We start from the raw sequence: 18,039 nt of genomic DNA, 5'->3' as shown, positions 1-18,039 counted from the left end.
GGTTTCAAGGACAAAAAAAATGTCTCACTGGGATGCTTGGTTTATTCCTTTCTTTCTTATTTTGCATGGATGTAACTAACATGTCTTCATTTCCTTTTATTCAAGGCCAGTATAAGGTCTTGCTTCATTTTTTCAGTGCCTGCTCAAAATTATGTCACAGCTGGAAAGCTGAGAGAAAAGCAGGGAGTTGTGACAGACCACTGCTTTTCCCAGTATAAGATGAATGATTTTCAGAAAAGAAAACAGTGTTGAGAGAGGTCAAAAGGCAATGATGTTTAACAAAATGATACTAATGTGATACTTCAATTATCCGCATTTAAGCTGGACAAATGATACAAAAGGACAAGGCTACCATGTTAAATAATAATTTTCACAAATACTTTGCTTGAGAGCACACAAGCAGAAGAGCTGTTCTTGATTTCTTATTTGCTCTCAGTATTAAACTGAGGAAATGCTGTGTGTTTGTGCAAGTGTGGCTTACATTGCTCTCTGGGCTAACCTCCCATCATTACCACTGTAGATGGCCTTTCTTGAGCAATTCAAAGCCATTTCACTATTATTTTCTTCTTTCATGTGGTCTGGAGAAACAGGGCTTCAGTATTATTTAAGATTCCATTTCTTTCCCTGGGATGTTTTCCATAGATGGGAAATATTATAGCCTTTTGAGGAACAATATGCCTCAGTACCCTTTCTTCTCCTTTTGGGGCAAATGGGTCATATTTCTTCTTATTTTTGATCCTCCTTTATTTGATGCCTCATCCAGTTCAGCTTGACATCTCAAGTCTGAGCTGGAGCAAAATGATCTGTGAAACAGTTTGTCCCAAATGGTTACTGCAACTACACAGGGTGAAGGAAGTCAGCTCCATTCATTGCACTACAGTGACTGCACCCAGAGAAGCCACCCCAGAACAACTCTATCAAGTAGTTCTATTCAAATCAAGTAGGATTTGATCTTTCAGTTGTCAGGTGATGCTGTCTGCTTTGCTTTGACTGCTTTCACAGGAACTAAAGAGATTGACAGTTGTTTTTAAATGTTACATTGATTTCAAAAAGTCATCTTGACTGATCATCACTGGCAGGTTACTTATGAAAAGGAGTTATGACTGGAAAATCCTAGTAGGCCTTTCTGAATTTAAACACATCTTGGCCAAGAAATACACACAGTGGTATTTTTCTCTGTATTCTACTTCCCTCTCAGATTGTTACAAATTTACAGATAAGCAAAAGTTTTCTTCATGTGTGTTTGCACGTTTGCAAATCATTGATATGGAAGTCAGTATCTTCTAATCCGTAGTCAATGTCATGGTGTGAAATACATTGAGAAAAAAATTGTGGACTTATGTAAAATCGATCACAACTATGGAAAGAAACTGGCTGGCATCCCACATACCTTACTTCAGAGAAACCCCAGTTCAGCAAAGCACTTAAGTATGTTCTTAACTTTAATCAAGGGAAGTTAAACACATGCTTAAACTTAAACACGTGCTAAAAGCTTTGCTGGATTGAGTCCTAGCAAGGTCTAAGGCTGATTGGGTAAAGAAACTAACCAAGGTAACAAACTCCATCAGATTAAATGTAGCATCTTTCTCTGGGGATGGGGAAAGAATAGAAATTTTTTCCTTCTGATATGACATATAATTTTGTGTACCAGCTATGTACAGATGTGAGCATGTTATGAATCATTCAGATAAAAAACTGGGCTGTAAGTCAGTAAATGCATAAATATTAAATGCCAAAATAAAGAAACTATCTTCTGTGTTTCAAAATACTTGTCAATTGCCAAGAAGAAGCATACACTGTGTGGTTGGGAGTAATTAGTCTCCATCTCCACAAATTACATTGTATGAGCCACTGCCAACATAAGCTTTCCATATTTTGAAATATTTTCTTCTCTCTAAATGAAACCACCCACTTTCTGAGTAATTCAGATTTTTTTAATCCCCTACAGATACGTATGAGGCAGAAATAACCCTTGCCCCGAACGGAATATTAGCTCACGGAAAGAAAATTCAAGCTGTGATCTGCATAAACTGGTTACCTGATACAACAAGTAGTATCCATCCTTGCCCAAACTTCACCTGTTTTTATGGACAAGGCTAGTTACTACATTCTTCAAAATAATTAGTCTTGCCTTCAGTAAAAGGAAAAATGCACCTCAGATGAATAAAATAGATCATCCCCTAAGAGTGGAAATGTACACTATTAAAAAAATACTAGGAAGGGCTGTATGTAATTTCTAAGGGAAGCAACTATGGATCGTTGTGTCCATAGTCAGAGATCTTACTCTTACTTCATTGGAACTAGCAGTCTCCGTGTAACTTGCTGCTCAACATTTCCCTTTCACCCCCCAAACTACTCCTTGGAGGCCTCTCTCTTTCTGTTTCAATGAGGACGGCGCTTAGACTGCCTGAGCAGAAATTTGTTGTGGCCCCAGGTCATACCAAATGTGGGTTTCCACTATGAGAATTACTGTGTACAATGCAGTTATGCAGTGATCCAACACATAAAAGCATGAGAGGTGATAACTAACTGGATTTCTATTTGTTTGATTTTGGTTTTATTTTCCCGAACTTTCTCATTATGAAAGTATAACTTAATTTAAGGTTCCTTACTCTTCAAATTCTTGAGGAAAAATAATAGCTATTATTTATGAAATGTGTCAAAGTCAGAATGAGCAGCAGTTTCCTGCTGCAGAAATTTTTTGTGCATGTAATTTGCATTTGAAATTGTGCAGTAAAAGAATGATTCATGCACACATTATTTCTGAAGAAAAACCACTCATGATTTGTTACAAAATCTGAACTCTTAGTAGGTGAAATCAGGTTTAGATCTTTTTAGCTTTTAATAGGAAGGTAATTGTTCCAGCATAAAGGTGGTGTTCACTCTGTATTTGTTTTCCTAAGACAATGCTTCTGTAGAAGGGGGATGTAGAGGGTCAGTTATGTGGCAGTGGCAAGTAAGTCAAGAAAGTAAAGAATTGCAAAAATTTGTCATTTCTTTTTTAATAGCAACTTGATCAAGAACAAGCAATTGAGTGGATTAAGAAAGAAAGGCTTCCAGCGTTTCTAGAAAGTGACTGTTACTTTGAATACAGGTATTGCAATCTTTTATGCTGTCTTTTAGTTATAAATTTGTACATTTTCCTCTTTTGTTTAATTAATCTTGGTAGTATTTTTAAAGTGGTTTTGCCCTCTCTTGTCCTGTTTTCTTTATTGTAATATTTTAGTGACCTGGATAAAGTTAGTGACTTTTTTACTCATCATGCTGTAATTTTCCTTGACCATGAATTACATCCTATACTACACCATTACAAAGAGGGTAAGAATGGGATTTACTGATTTCTAAATCTCTGTACCTCAGAGAAGTCACGTTTGCAATGCATCTTTTGCTAATCAATATGTAAGCCATATAAGTAGAAGTTACAAGTCTATGAAATTAATTTGGGAAAAACAGGAAGTGTTTTTTATTATTAGTTTAGTGTCTTTGGGGCCTCTGTCAGAGTTTAACAAAGTCCTCTGTGGGATGCCATGGCGTAACTGGATGATTTACTGTTAAAAACTTGCAGTGTTTTTCCAGATGTCCATTCAGCAGATGTTCAGGAGATCTAGTGTGCATTTTTCGGAGGACCTACCTCTATATCCCTTAAGGCTGTGTCTAGATGCAGATGATTGTAGCATGTTTTAGGGGTCCAAAAGGAGAGGCAGCCTGGAAATATGGTTCACAAAACTCATATTTGCTGATTGTAATGGCAGAGTGGCTACTGGGTTATAGACTTATACATTTAAAAAATGTAAAATGTTTTTTATTTTTGATAACCTAGAAACCGCACTTAAGTTCAAGGAGGAAAAGTGTGCAAAGAACAAGCAAACTGTAAGAGTCCTGAATTATACCTTTGTTAACAGCCTGCTTTACACATATCTGGGCCACATGAAACAATAACTTTGATCTTCTGCTATAGCAAATGTTTGATTAGGCAGAGTTACTAAGAGAATTTCATAAAACCATCTTTAAGCATGTACTTAATTTCAACTGATACCGGTAGTTCAAGCTGCTTTTCTGAATCAGAATCAAGATAAGTTCAGATGCTAAAAGGGAAACTTGTGTTTAAAGATGAAGATACTGTAACCCTAGAAATAAATCCTAATTGGTCTCCAATAGTGGGCACAAATAAAACTGAGCATTCACTTGGTTGTAGGCTCCGGCATAGGCTTCACCTTCCCTTCACATGTGACTTGGTTGGCATTGTACTTGTTTCTAACTTAACTAAGTTCTGCCCAGTTCTTGGGGCCAGAGCATCCTCACTGTTGTCATGTGGTTCTAAGATTGCTTTTCCTGAACACTGCAATGTGTTCACACTGACAGAAAGTAGCACTGGAGAACTGTTCAGTACAGTGGAATCCCCGCAGGGCAGCCAGCTGAGCACAAGAGTGCCAGCTGTCTTGTCCTCAGCTGAAAGTTCCATCAGTGTAATCAGTGCTGTGGCATTCCTGCTGGAAGACTGCTTCTGTCAGGAACCAGAGTGTAGTCTTTGGTAGTGATACAGGACTTCTGCAATCTGGGAGAATAGTTCAATTTCAGTGAACAAAATGTTCAAGGGAATCTTGGCAGGACTTGGAACTGCAGAGATACATGCAAAATCCTGAAAGAAGTGTAGTGGTAAAGCTTGGTAATGCAAGTAGGGCACTATCTATGTGCTGGTGAGCTGTGCAGTGGCAGTAGTGGCATTTACAGATGTGACAGCAGTTGAAGGACGAAATAATACCTAGCTGGATTAAGTGATAGTTGTGGGTCCCTTCCAAATCAAGATATTCTATAATTCCATTATTCTATGAAAAAAGCATCATTAAGTTCTCTGTAGCCATTTTTAGATAGTTTTTTAAAATTGTTCTTTGAGGAAATGTACTGTTTCTCTGATTAAAAGCTAAAATTAATTATTTTCTTGTCTCAACATTTAATTTCAGACTAGCTAAATTGATATCACAAGTAGAATGGAGCAAGACTGGCATTAATTTCATTATAGATAGTGACTACTCTCCCTGGATAAGGATAAGGAAGCAAGGCCCAAGTTCTCCCTCTCCTGTGGAGGAGGAGGATGACTCTTCATTGACTTCATTGACTATGAAGAAGTTCTATGTATCACTTGGCGAGGTAAAATAAACATATTTAGTGGGTGTAACATCAAGATAGATTGAATGAATTGGGTAGAATTATTGTAACTGAGGTCACAGTCTAATGGGACAACTGACTCTTGAATAACCTAGTCTAGTGCCGAGGGGTTGGAAATAGATGATCTTCAAGGTCCCTTTCAACCTACACCATTTTCTGGTTCTCTGATTCTCTAAATAGCTTTTACATTCAAAGTTTTTTATACTATAGAAGAAGGTTGATGAGTTGTAATACAACTTAAACAGAAGCTCAGCTCATACAAGTATGCTCAGCTACTGTCACACACCTCTGCATTGGGAACTATCCTTACAGAAATCTACACAAACAGACTGCACAGAATTCCTGTGGACAGTAAGCTATAGCTCTCAGAAATACGACAATAAACAGAGAAATTTTAATTGTTCTATGAAACTTCTTTTCCTAGGCTACGGTTTCTCAGGTATAAAGGATTGGTTTACCTTGGCAAAACAAGGTGATTCTGTGAAAACTACAGATTCATATACGCATCCTGTAGTTTCTAGTAAAATTCAAGATACTCAGCATTTGCCTGGGCAGCATAAAAGAGATGAATCATTGCCTGGAAAAGGTCCCCTTCTGGGTAAGTAACAAGGGTTCAAAGGGGTTACATAACCCTGTGGTTTGTAACACAGCTCAGACTAGCTGGAAAGGAAAGGCCTTCTAAGGAATTATTGCTAACTCCACTTGTTACCTTCTGAGTATCGCATGGCATCTGAGGCTTCAGACAGACATTTGTTTCTTTCTATAGCTACAACATGAAAGTTTGATCTAGTAGCCAACTAATTTTGTGATAGTAGTAGTTTCTTTTCTTACACATTTCTGTCTCATAGAAATCTGTAAGTTTCAGTTGAGTTGTTCTGGGTTTTTTTGCGGGGAGAGGCATTCATATGTTTTGAAAGACTTTCTTGTCTGGATTCTTCGGGTATTTGATAGCATATGATGTGTTTCAGCCATCTTGTTAGGGTGTTTATGTTGGGCACTTAAAGGTCTTTTGGCTGCCAATTTTTATGAATCTTGTAAGATGTAATAATTTGGAATCCTGTCTATCTTCAAATTTATTTGAAATTGTTCGGCAAGTTCCAGAGGTTCTGGGAGAGAAAATACAGATGCACATATGGACATAGACCTCATTGCACTGCCTTGCTTCTGCTTTTTACACAGTAGCAAGAGGAGGAGAAGCCTCAGCTCATATGTTAGGAGCTTGCTCTCTCCATTCTCAGAGATGTATCTCTCTACCTAATTGCCTTAGGTCCTGAAAAACGATTCTCCATTTTTCATTTCACAGACCTGTGTCAAGAGGCTGGGATTTTTCTTTGTAAAGTGAAAACAAGTGAAATACTTTAGAATTAAGAAAATATATTTTAAATCACACTGATTTTTATGTTAATATCAACACATTTTGCCATATATAGTTAGGAAATTATGTAATTGCAGAGCAGAGAATCTCCCTGCTGTGTTCCTAATCCAAGTGTCTGTCTGTGACAGTGGCCAGCACTGGTCAGATGTGTCGTATTTTCAGAGGAAGTTGAAAGGAGTGTCTGACTAGTTAGACAAAGAAGCAGGTTACCTGTCTAAGGAATGCCACAAACAGAATTTCCTTTCCCCTTCAGGGCCAGCATCTGCAAAAGCCGATGTTACCAGTGAGAGGTCCAGGGAGGCTGAGGAGAGCTGCTCCGTGGCCATTGCTGAAGCTCTTTCCCACACGCGGTCAAGAGTTTATCTAGACCCAAAATGGCACAGTGAAGCAGAAGAGGAAGATGAACAGGGAAGCACAACTTTTCAGACAATGGAAGAATTCACATCAATATCCTCTCAAATTGCAATGAAGGAACCCATTTCAGAGCTGACCCTCCAGTCAGCTGCTGACATTGAAAGTAACGTGAAGTTCCACAAAACAGCCTGAAGTGTTTACACACAAGCTAGTGAATAATGAATTTGCTCATGGTGCTGCAGTCACTCTTTAACCTAAGTTCTTCTCTACTTACAGCCTTAGACTCCAAGGAAGATGTAAGAAAACAAGAAGTCTTAAGTACAAGTTCTGAAAGTGTTGGGCCAGACAGCAGGGCTGCCTGGTGTCTTAGTCACGGGACATATGACACTGGCAACAGACATGAGTTTGAAAGATTCAAGAAGTTCATTAAAGGAACACTTGGGGAGAGGTACTGGTGGCTCTGGATGGATATTGAAAGACTAAAGGCTCTTAAGAACACTACAAGGCAACAAAGGTACTTCCCATTATTTAACAGTTAATCCCATTGCTTTAATAGTTGTAACCTGGATAGATGAATGCAGGTTTTGAGATTTCAGAGTAAATTGTAATGTCTGAGTAAACAGACACAATTACATGTGTGTCCTGACAAGGTTTGGAATGGCTCTACTGAAGCTGATAAAATTGTTTTTGCAGAGTCATGTTTACAAGGCTTACATGAAGTCAGAATCATATTATTAAGACTGTGTTAGAAAGAGATTTGGAAAACAGATGGTAACAGAAAGAACCTAAAGAATAAAAGAAATTAAATTCACAAGTAGGACATCAGTATGACAAACTCATTTAATGAAAGATCCTGCTGGATTCAAATAATCTATTCTACAGCACTATACATTTTGTCTTATACACAACCTGCCTCTAATTTGTGGAAAAAATATTTTGGCTTCTCCCACTTGCAATTAAAAACATGTTGCATGGCAGCAGCTTAATCAGTAGGATAAATTGTACTCAGTTCTGTACAGCATTTGATACATGCTTATGTGACTATTTTTGTTGACTGCAGGCAACTCAGTAAGATGAAAAAACTGTACCTGCTGAGCAGTGGAGACTATTTCCTCAGTTCAGAAGTGTTGCTCAGACTTGAGCTACTGCATGGAGATCAGTGGAATATAATGCATTTAAGACGGATTCAGCCTGAAGTAGTGAAACCACTACTTCTTTACTGGTATGAAGAAATGGACATGAAATAAAATTCTATTGTTTAATAAATGTCAATTTTCTTTGATAAACCTATTCTTTCATGTCACTTATCCCACTGCAATTATTAGAAACAATGTCACTGTAAGTACTAGCACATTAATTTTTGGCTGAGCCTAAACTGCATTGCAATCTGCTGAGAAGCCTGGTGGATCTGCTTTAGAAAGCCCTTGTCATTTTTCTACCAAAGAATCTGAGCTGCTTTGTGGATCTCTGCCTTGGGTAATGTTCAGTTAAAGTTTAGTCTGCAGGACAGGGAAACCCCTCCAGGCACAGTAGGTTAATTCTGTCCTAACCTGTTCTCCATACTACGCTTCCCAAGTTCTGAGGATGCTCTCTGTATATGCCTTCATGGGATTTGAGCCTGAGACTTTACTGTTCAATGCCTGTCATACAAAATGCCTTTTACATATTAACAGCTTAAGTGAGGATATAAAATCTAACCTATTTCCAAAATATGGGCTAAATTTTTGAAGATGTTCTCTCCTCCCCAAGGGGGTTCAACAAATTCCAGGCATGAACCTGGAATTGTGGATCCTCACATGACTTGTGGTCTCTGTCCTGGCCTACAATCTTTCCTATGCTTTGCTGTAGAATGGATGGGGCATACCTTCCTGCACACTGATAGAAGGGCAACTGTTTGTAATGGTGCAGAATTTGCAACCTAAGTTTATTTATGTGTAATTTGGTTTTAGATTTGGAAGCATGCAGTATCTAAACATACCTTTGACACTAACTGATTTTTAATTCTAAGTGCATATTGCACCATATCTTGATATAGTAAACAACATCACTGGAAAAAAAAAAGCCAAATAGCCCATTGTTTTATTACTTCGGAAAGTTCTACTTATTAGCTTTTTTCTCCCTAGGGGTCCCAGATTTTGTGTCACTCATTCAACAGCAATAGATGCTGCCAGTGCAAAACTGAAGTTCTGGCACACATGTCAAGAGAGACCAAGACTGGACGTTGATCCTTTCCCACAAATAGTATCATTGTTGCCATTGACCCAAAAGTCTGACATACCACCTTCCCTTCTTCAGGTAAGTAGGATCACAACACTGGAAAACAAAGCTTTTTCCTGCCAAAAATAATGACAAAACTCCTTGAATGCAATGGAACAAGAACAAGTTTTTTTAGGAAATATTTAGCCAGCTGGTATATTGAAGATGGTTACATATAAAAATGCAATAAAATTTCACTGTACTTCATGCAAAAAGTTGCTATAAATTGAGTCAAATTATCTTCTCAGTTACACCCTGGCTATTTCCTAAGTCCTTTGGATAGATATTTTAGCTGGAAGTTCACAGAACTGCAAAATTAAGTCTCTAGCAATGCAGCCTCACCACTCCGTCTTGTCTTAATCCAGAGTAATTCTTACAACTTCAGTTAACCTGGATCTGTTCCTCATGTCTGTGAAAAATGCAGAATTCTGCTCGTTTTCTATCACTACAGCCCTTCAATCAGTTACATGTTTTACTTTCTACAGAGGGCCATGAGCCACTCAACAGACCTTTTCACAGTTTGTAGCTTATAGGTGGCCAGTTCAGTTTTGTCACTTTTCTTCCTTGAAAGCCTGAGTGTGAGAGGTAACTGCAATAAAACCTACAGGTTTTCAGCAATACAGTGTTAAGCCTCAGGATACTTGGTATTTGGAAAATGTGGATTGAAATTGTGGTTCCAGTATCAAGGACTGTATAGGCTATGCCACATATTTGTCAGCACACTCTGTCAGTAACCTATGTTACTTTAGGTGGGATAGTTTGGGGCTACAATTACTTCCTTTGAAATCTGATTCATGGAGATAATGGAGGAAAACAGTGGGACAGATTTCCTGTTTAGAAGAAACAGGATTCAGAAGCCATGTTCCTGTTGATCATGGCAGAAATGGGAGCAAGAAGCACTTGTGTCTTACAGTGACCAGTTCACTAGGTGTGCTAACGAGCCAGGACTAGCTGTACGTCAGGCAGACAGGAACCTGCAGCTTTTCCAGTCCCTGTTGAATTTGACACAAATTAGGATCTGGTACTGTGAACATTCACAGAGTCACCAAATGGCCCATTTCTTGCTATTATTTCTTTTTTCCTACAAGAAATTTGGACTTTTGAATCTTCTAACTCCATTGTGCTTGGAAGAGCTTAGGTAAAGCAGCAGCTCTGGGTGAATTTCTGAGGGCACTCTGAATGCAATTGGCGTCTCCAAAAGGTCAGAGTATGATTTTGTTCAGAATAATAAGTGATGGTGTGTCAGAATGACCCCTCTCTCTCCCAGTCTGAGTGACTGTATCTCTCTTAAGTCGTGAGCTGACTTAAGATAATCTTCCTAAAGTTTCACAAAACATGTTCACATGCTCTTCATCTGACATCCTCTGTAGTCCAGTACAGTGTGCTTGTAGCATATTTCCACCTGTTAAAAATGCATTTTCTAAGCTGTAGTGGTTATTAAGATATGCTGAAAAATCTTGAAAAATATTCAGAAATTTTTGCAACTTGCCATTTCACATATTGTGATTGACAAGGAAGAATACTCTTGGAAACTCTTGACTGTTTTTGACCAGTCAATGAGGACATGTTAAGAAAACACAAAGGTGGAAAAATAATCAGAATTTCCTTATTTTTCTGTAATGTCTTTTACAAAAGTAGAACAAACTCACCAACAACTTTATTAAAACTAGCTAAACCAAATTTCTTTTTGAAGAGATCATCAGGATTACTACCTATTCTCACAGGAAGTCAGATTCTCCAAAGGGATGATATTTCTAGCATTCGAATGCGGTAAGTACTGAAGTCCCTTGTGTATCTTTCTGCACAGCAATATACCTCAAATATTTATGGAAGTATTTTAGATTCTACTGTTTTCATTAATACTTCATTACAATTATCTGCTTAGTGAAGCACAGTTATGGTACAGATTGTTTGCATGGAGAATTCCTCCCTGGCTGATGAGTTTCTCGCTTGTTTATGCCGCAACACAAAAGAGTTTATTTCCCCAAATACAAATGTTTTCTCTTATGTAATAATCAATATTCTACACATTCATATTCTTTTAACCTGTCACAAATGCTAACCCTCAGAGTCATGCTATGCCAATGATTTCCACAGAGCAATATGAAAAGGTATTCTTCTACATTTTTTTTCATTGTAAATTTAAACTCCATGTACTTTTTCCTCTCTATTCAAGTTATCATTACACCAGTTTTTTGCCCCTTTTTATTTATTTATTCTATAAGCAGCCTTAGATTTTTCTTAAATATGTATTGAAGATTTTTTTGTTTGTGATCCAGGCCAATGTCAATGAGCACAGACGTGATTCATAGCTTAGCTCTGGATGGGACCAAAGACTCAGAATACCAGGGTCATAGAAAGTACACCTATGCTGAGCTTCTCCATGTAAGTATGGCTTGAAAATATTACTTGTCTTGAGTCACGGGTTAAAACACTTTATTCTGCAGTATGAAGTAGTCAAAAATGGAGAGAACTTGGTTTAATTTTATGAATGTCAATGCTTTATGCAAAGGTATCATTAGAATGTCAGCATTGTCTCTGTTGTATCTATCACCTATTGGATAGGAAATCATGGCACACACAGAGGTTTATTTTCACTAGAAAGTGTTGTTCTTCTCCATAGTGACCGTATGTTCAGTAGGCTGTGATGGAAAACTCTCTGGATAAATGCTTCAGTGGAATCATTGCCTAGGAAAGTATATCAGACTTACAGAGAAAACTGAATCTGCCTTAAAAAGTCATTAAAATTATAACATTCATAGAGGAAGATGGTTCATTTGTACAATCCCTCTTTATTGCTTGTGTACTTCATTCTTTTCTTTGTTGAATTATTGCCTGCTAAGCAATAGTTGAGCAAACCTCAAGAGAGACAGGCTGCACAGACGAGCCTTTTCTCAGTAACTGTTAAAATGCTGACAAATCAAACATATGAGATGTCAACATCTGGCAATTTAAAATATATCCAAAAACTTTCTTGTTTGTGGAATGGTCTCAAAACAGCCTGCTCTTTCACGGAGGTATTGATACCCATAGCCTTACAACTAAAAGAAAAAAAAAGCATTTAAGGAATCTGGGCCCCCCCAAATGTGCATGGAGTTTGCTGAGCACTTGAGTACCTGCTTGTTTGTTTTGCACTTCAAAATCACACTTTATTAATTTCTTCACTGCAATCATTTTACCTTGTTGTTTTTGACAGAAAAAAAGTTTAGTCTTTGCAATTTGGGGACATTTGCAGTTAGGAATGTATATTCAGCAAAAGTTCACACCATGAACTGTTAGTTTTTATACATCATATGCAGTTTCCCTCTTACTGACAGAAGAAAATATCATACATTTACACTGGTTAGACTGGAACCTACAGTCAAGACTCACAGTTTGCCATCACAAAAATGAGGCAAAGGGGAATGCAGGGATTCATAGTTTAACTTCATACTGGGGAGGGAGATCTTCCCACTTTGCTTCAAAAGTCTGGTTTCCTCCTGCCCTTCTCCAGCCTTGTTACTATTTGGAGAGAAGCTGATTGCCAGCCACCACACTCATCTGCTTCCACTTCTGCTATCAGAGACAGCAAATCAGCCATAATTTCTCTCTTGTGATCATCAGAAGCTAATTTTCTTACAGAAGCCTCTTCTGCCTTCTCTGTGAACATTGACAAAATGGATGTATTCTTCTTCAAATGCTCTAGGAGCTAGCTGTGGTAATGAGCATGGATTTCTGGCTCGCTAAATTGCTCATGATTTTGTTGCTCATGTCGGTGGTGTAACCCCAGAAGATGTATCTTTTGTTCCATAATAATTAAATGTTTTGAATCTTGACCAAATAACCACCTCTTAGCTTCTCTTAATTCAAAATACAGTAGCCTGAGCTGAGACAACCCTTGACAGCTAACTGATGTCATTGAGTATCACTGGAATTCCCCAGAGCTAAAGACTTTATGACAGAATTAAGGCCAGGTTTGTTTTTCTGTTATAAGTATTGAGGAACCACCTAAGGGATGCTATAATCACTTAGCTTCTCTGCATGTCTTCAGTCATCAGATTTATTCCATTGGATGTGAATATTTAGTGTGAAAATGGTGTTAAGGGCCATGATCAATTGCATATGTAGTAGAAAATGGAGTCTACTTCCTTGGGATGAAGATATTAATTGAACACACTTCATGGCCCTCCTTTGCAATGTAGTGACATTTGAAAATAATGAAAGCCTGTTATTCCTTGCTGTATAACTATGTTTTATTTGTCCAGGGGAAAAGTGTTGCTAGCAGTGTTGTCTTCAGGGGATCAGGAATTGAAAGCATGCTGCAGTCTCTTTATTTGGAGAACAGAGCAGGCTACTACTTCACACAATTCTGTGAGAAGTCAGGGAATAAGGTATGAATATTTTCCTACTCTGTGATAATTTAGTCCACAATTGACTGAATGCCAAGTTATAGAGGGCAGCCAGACTGAAAAAAAAAAGAAATGGAGAAAGAAAGATTGATGACTGGATGAATTATTACTTGTGAGACTTCAATCCCTCAACAACAATAAACTGTTCATGTATATATGCAAACTAATGACAGGTCTTAACCAAGCTGTCAGATTCTTACTGTCTCAAACCCATTGGAATTCTTATTGTACCATCAGGGATAAAAAAAAGGCTACTAATTTGTAAAAGTTAACCTTTAACTTGGCAGAAAAAAAGAGGTCTTAACCCACAAAAACAATTTTTAAAAAGATGGGAAACCTCCTGTACTATTACTAACAATAATCTGATTTCTTCTTAGTTTTTGCGTTAGTGATGTTCAAAAACTCCAATATTTTTAAATCTTTCTTATGCTTCCATGAATCTCCTTGTATTTCTGAGACACACAACACTATTTCTTCTATGTAGTCAGCAGATGTATCATTCATTGCTTGGTGTAAATTGAGGATTGAATTGGAACAGTTTATGAATATTGAGTTAGTGTTTAGTGGCTTTGCAGAAAAATTGAGTCTTTAGGGGAGGTTTGAATGCAATCAAGATGGACATCTGTTTCACCACTAGCACAACCCAGAATCCAGCAGCAGTAGCTAGAAATGCCTCTGGTTTCTAGAAGGAAAGATCTAATGTTTACAAAGCTAAATACTTTCAGCTAAAACTATTAAATGTGCATAGAAAGAAATCTAAATGAAAGAAACTTATTTTTCCATTGGAGATAGGCAACTACCCAAGTGTCTATAGCCTTTCCAGGTGCCAGGCTCCTTTCAAAATTATTTGCTTAAAGTTTTGTCTTCAGCTGTGAAGCCTATTTCACTCATGTTCCAGGTCTGGAAGGCTACAGTTTGTGGAACAAAGTTCCCTACCCCTACCTTTTTGGAATGCATTCTTTATTGGTTAGTGATGGGGGTTTCAGGGTATTTTTAAGGTCTAAACCCCATAAACACATGATTGAAACAGAGGACTTGGGGAAAGATCTAGACTTCTGAAAGATCTTTTTCTGTTTATTTGAATTTATGAAATGAGGCCAAGACTCTGGGTCTCAGAAATGCATGTAATAAAAATGTAATGATAATCCCAGTACAATGTGTCAAGTACACAGTATTTAATTATTTTGGTTTTTGCTGCAAAACACTATTTTGCCATGGCACAAGCTCTGCATGTCCATTATCAGCATCTCTTCTTTAGCACTGGCGTTATGCCACTGAAATGTGGTTACTCTTCAAATGTTAACTACAATGTTAACAATTTTAATGGCCAATTATGCATAAAGGATACAATAAAAGATAGAGTATCACTGTGACGATGCTATGAGATATGTTGTTTTTCTGCCAGTATGCAACAGAAGATTAAATCCATTTTAAATTGAGCTTGATTTATGATGACCCCAAGGAGCTAAATAATTACTTGCATTGGAAAGTCAATTTTTTATAAAATTGTGATATTTGGGTAGCAATAACCTACAATATTTTTCATCTCTAGTTGTGGAAGAACTGCGTGTACTTTTGGTTCGACCTACAGGCTTATCATCAGCTTTTTTACCAAGAAACCCTTCAACCTTTTCAAATATGCCAGCAAGCTCAAGTAAGTTGTAAATAATGTGTTTTTCTTTCAAAATACATTTATTAGTTCCCTTCACAAATGCATTTGTTCACTGAAAAGAAGATAGAAAAGTTTCCAAAACTTGACAACCCACACCAAAGTAAATCTGTGTTGTGGGCAATAAAAGAAGCTCTTTGGATGGTTTCCATGGAATTTCTTGATTCAAACATTAAACATGCATAGTTTGATTTCCAGGCTCTGCAGCCTGTTCCCAGTTTTATCTATTATACTCAGTTTACCTAAACTCCCCTTTGCTACACTGAGACATATTTGGAAACTGTCTGCTTAGTGTTAACATCAGAGATAGTGTTTTTTCTAAACCAACTAATTGTGCTGTACCTTTCCTTCCATCTCCTATGTGGGTTAGAATTGCAGATCTCATAGTACAGACCTCAGATAATGACCTCAATAATGAAAATTGATCTTTGTTAGCCCTGTTCAATTTTTATGATTGTCAGGGTATCATTATTATATTTACCATGATTGTCATCCCCCTAAATTGATCTTTAGACCCTCATTTAATGTTGAGTGGAACCGATATTTCCTATGAAAGAGTATTTTAATTGAGCATGCACTTAGCCCACAGTGATGCTGGAGGCAGAGTAGATTGATTCCATCAGGGAAAGAAACTGCAACAGTGTGATATCATTAGAAGAACTACAAGGAACTTTTAAAATCACTTCGTGAAACTTTGGTCTGATTTTCCTCTCTAAACCTTGTGTAGAAATATATCCTATCCACATATTTCAATATATAATGTAATAGAGCAAAACTACTTCACATATCACTGGAACAAATACCTGTAGAGGGCAGGTGAGAGTAATCTCTTTATATGAGTCCTGAGCATCTGGACATTCTTGAACTTGTCTTCTTTTGCTTCTTGGAGGTTTTACTGGGAAAATAACAGAAGTTTGCATATTTGTCCAGAATTCTCATCTAAATCAGTGTTTTTTGTACAGAAACTACAGGCAGAGGCCAAGGCATGGGTTCCTCCCTCTCCTGTCTCATACTGGGCAAACTGAACCATTACCCTATTTAGTTGTTTTCCCCTCCAGCTCTTTTTATGGCCTGGGGCTGTGGGCCACTGAATGTCCCCTTAAGTCTGACTATCTCCTGCATCAGTCCATGCCTGTGTGTGGCTGCGGACCTCCTCACACCAAGCTGACCATATCTATTCTGTATCACCATTTTCCTATATGTTTTATTGCAGGCCAAAGCTCACCTTATAGTCTCTGATGGTTTTGGTTTCATTTCACACCAGTTTACATTCTTTTTGTAGTGGTTGCATGGCTGAAAATTTAAGGCCCAGGTCTTTTTTACTAATCTTATTTCCAGTGCTGGCCTGGTGGTGACAGCAGAACATCGTACAATCAGTGTTACCAGGCAATTGCAGACAGTACATACACATAGCCATGCAAGTAAATACATCAAAACTAAATATGTGAAACTGTTCCATTAGCATAACTAACAGCTGAAATGTAACATAACAAATCAACACATGTGCTGCAACATTTGGTATCATTCTCAAGCTTGCCTTTTAAGGCTGCAGAAAAATTATACTTGTTTTCATTGGAACACCGTAAAGAGTCAAGCTGCAACCAATCTTCAGAGTCTGCTTACAAAAGGGATGCCTTCCCAAATTCTGCACTCACCTTTGGCACAAGAAGACAGTCGTTCCAAATACTCCTAAGAGAATGTGAATCAGATTCACATGACACATTGTCATATATATTTTACTATTTATTACAGAAAGAGACATGTAGAGACAAACAGAGTGTTCCATATTGTGTGCTGCCTGCTTCCTGTTAGAAACAAGAACAAACCTTGATTACTGTGTATCTGCTACTCATTGTTTCATTTGTTAGGCATTGCTATCTTAGCTTTATGATAGAGTAATAAAATGCTTTCCAAAGTATATATGCATTCACCTGGCAAAAGAAACTACAGTGAGAATGAAATTTGATGGATAAGAATAATGACAAGTACTGGTAATCACCCAGGAACATACATGGTTATTCACTGTAAACATATGCACACAAGTGTAAAAAATTTGAAAATAAAACCGATAAAGAAACATAAAATGTTGGGGTTTAATTTTTTTAAAAGTTACTTAGAATTAGAAAATTTAATGCAGTTGTGGGAAATACAATACTTTAATGCTAGAATCAATTTAGATAAAGGGAGTCTTCATTACTGTGGACTTTTAGGGTCAGATACAAGATTTATGTTAGTGGGAAGTGATGATGGAGGTTAAGGCAGTTTAGCCTCTCTGTTTAACACCAGCCAGTGCATTGCATGCTTCCATCACATCATTCTGCCAAGCAGCTGCACAAGGCGCTTGTTTAGAGCAGAGCAATATCCATTCCTTTGGGCAGCAGTACAAAGCACTTGGACTTAAATCTTTCTCACATTTCTTGCTTCACTCCAGTCATTCTGAAATTGCTTATCAAAGCCTTCTCATCTGGGGATAAATTCACACCAGAGCCCAAGGCCTGTACAATCCCCAATTTGGAAAGTCATAAAATGAGGCCAAAGTCTTAATCTGAATTTTCTAAGCATTTTTGTGTAATTGTAAGTAATTCCAATATGCAAACTGACCAAATTTCCAGATAAGGTTTTGGGTTCAATCCATAACATATTTACATTTATAGGAGAATTTATTGCTGGTAAGTAGAAAAAAAAATCTTGTGTTTTTCAATAGGAGCAAAACAATGAATCAACAAAGTTTGATATGCACTTGATGTCCTATGCTTCAGATTTTTGTATGAATTTGCTAACCTATAAGTTAATGTAATGTAATGTAATTTTTCCTGTTCATCCCTTAGGAG

General features: G+C 37.5%; 1 protein-coding gene across 1 annotated transcript in view; it reads left to right on the top strand.

Annotated features, from left to right (window-relative positions):
- The window catches only part of RGS22 (regulator of G protein signaling 22), a 61,068-nt gene that overhangs the window by 13,325 nt on the left and 29,704 nt on the right, over nucleotides 1-18,039 (top strand). Inside the window, 12 exon segments of the mRNA XM_030971823.1 lie at nucleotides 3,009-3,094; nucleotides 4,962-5,148; nucleotides 5,591-5,608; nucleotides 5,611-5,764; nucleotides 6,795-7,058; nucleotides 7,172-7,409; nucleotides 7,956-8,117; nucleotides 9,019-9,190; nucleotides 10,845-10,921; nucleotides 11,431-11,536; nucleotides 13,396-13,521; nucleotides 15,092-15,193. Of these exon segments, the coding sequence (XP_030827683.1) occupies nucleotides 3,009-3,094; nucleotides 4,962-5,148; nucleotides 5,591-5,608; nucleotides 5,611-5,764; nucleotides 6,795-7,058; nucleotides 7,172-7,409; nucleotides 7,956-8,117; nucleotides 9,019-9,190; nucleotides 10,845-10,921; nucleotides 11,431-11,536; nucleotides 13,396-13,521; nucleotides 15,092-15,193 (1,692 nt within the window).

Source organism: Camarhynchus parvulus, chromosome 2 (assembly GCF_901933205.1).
Source record: "Camarhynchus parvulus chromosome 2, STF_HiC, whole genome shotgun sequence".
NCBI classification, from domain to species: Eukaryota; Metazoa; Chordata; class Aves; order Passeriformes; family Thraupidae; genus Camarhynchus; species Camarhynchus parvulus.
Note: the sequence above shows the minus strand (reverse complement) of the source record. Positions and strands in the feature narration are given on the sequence as shown.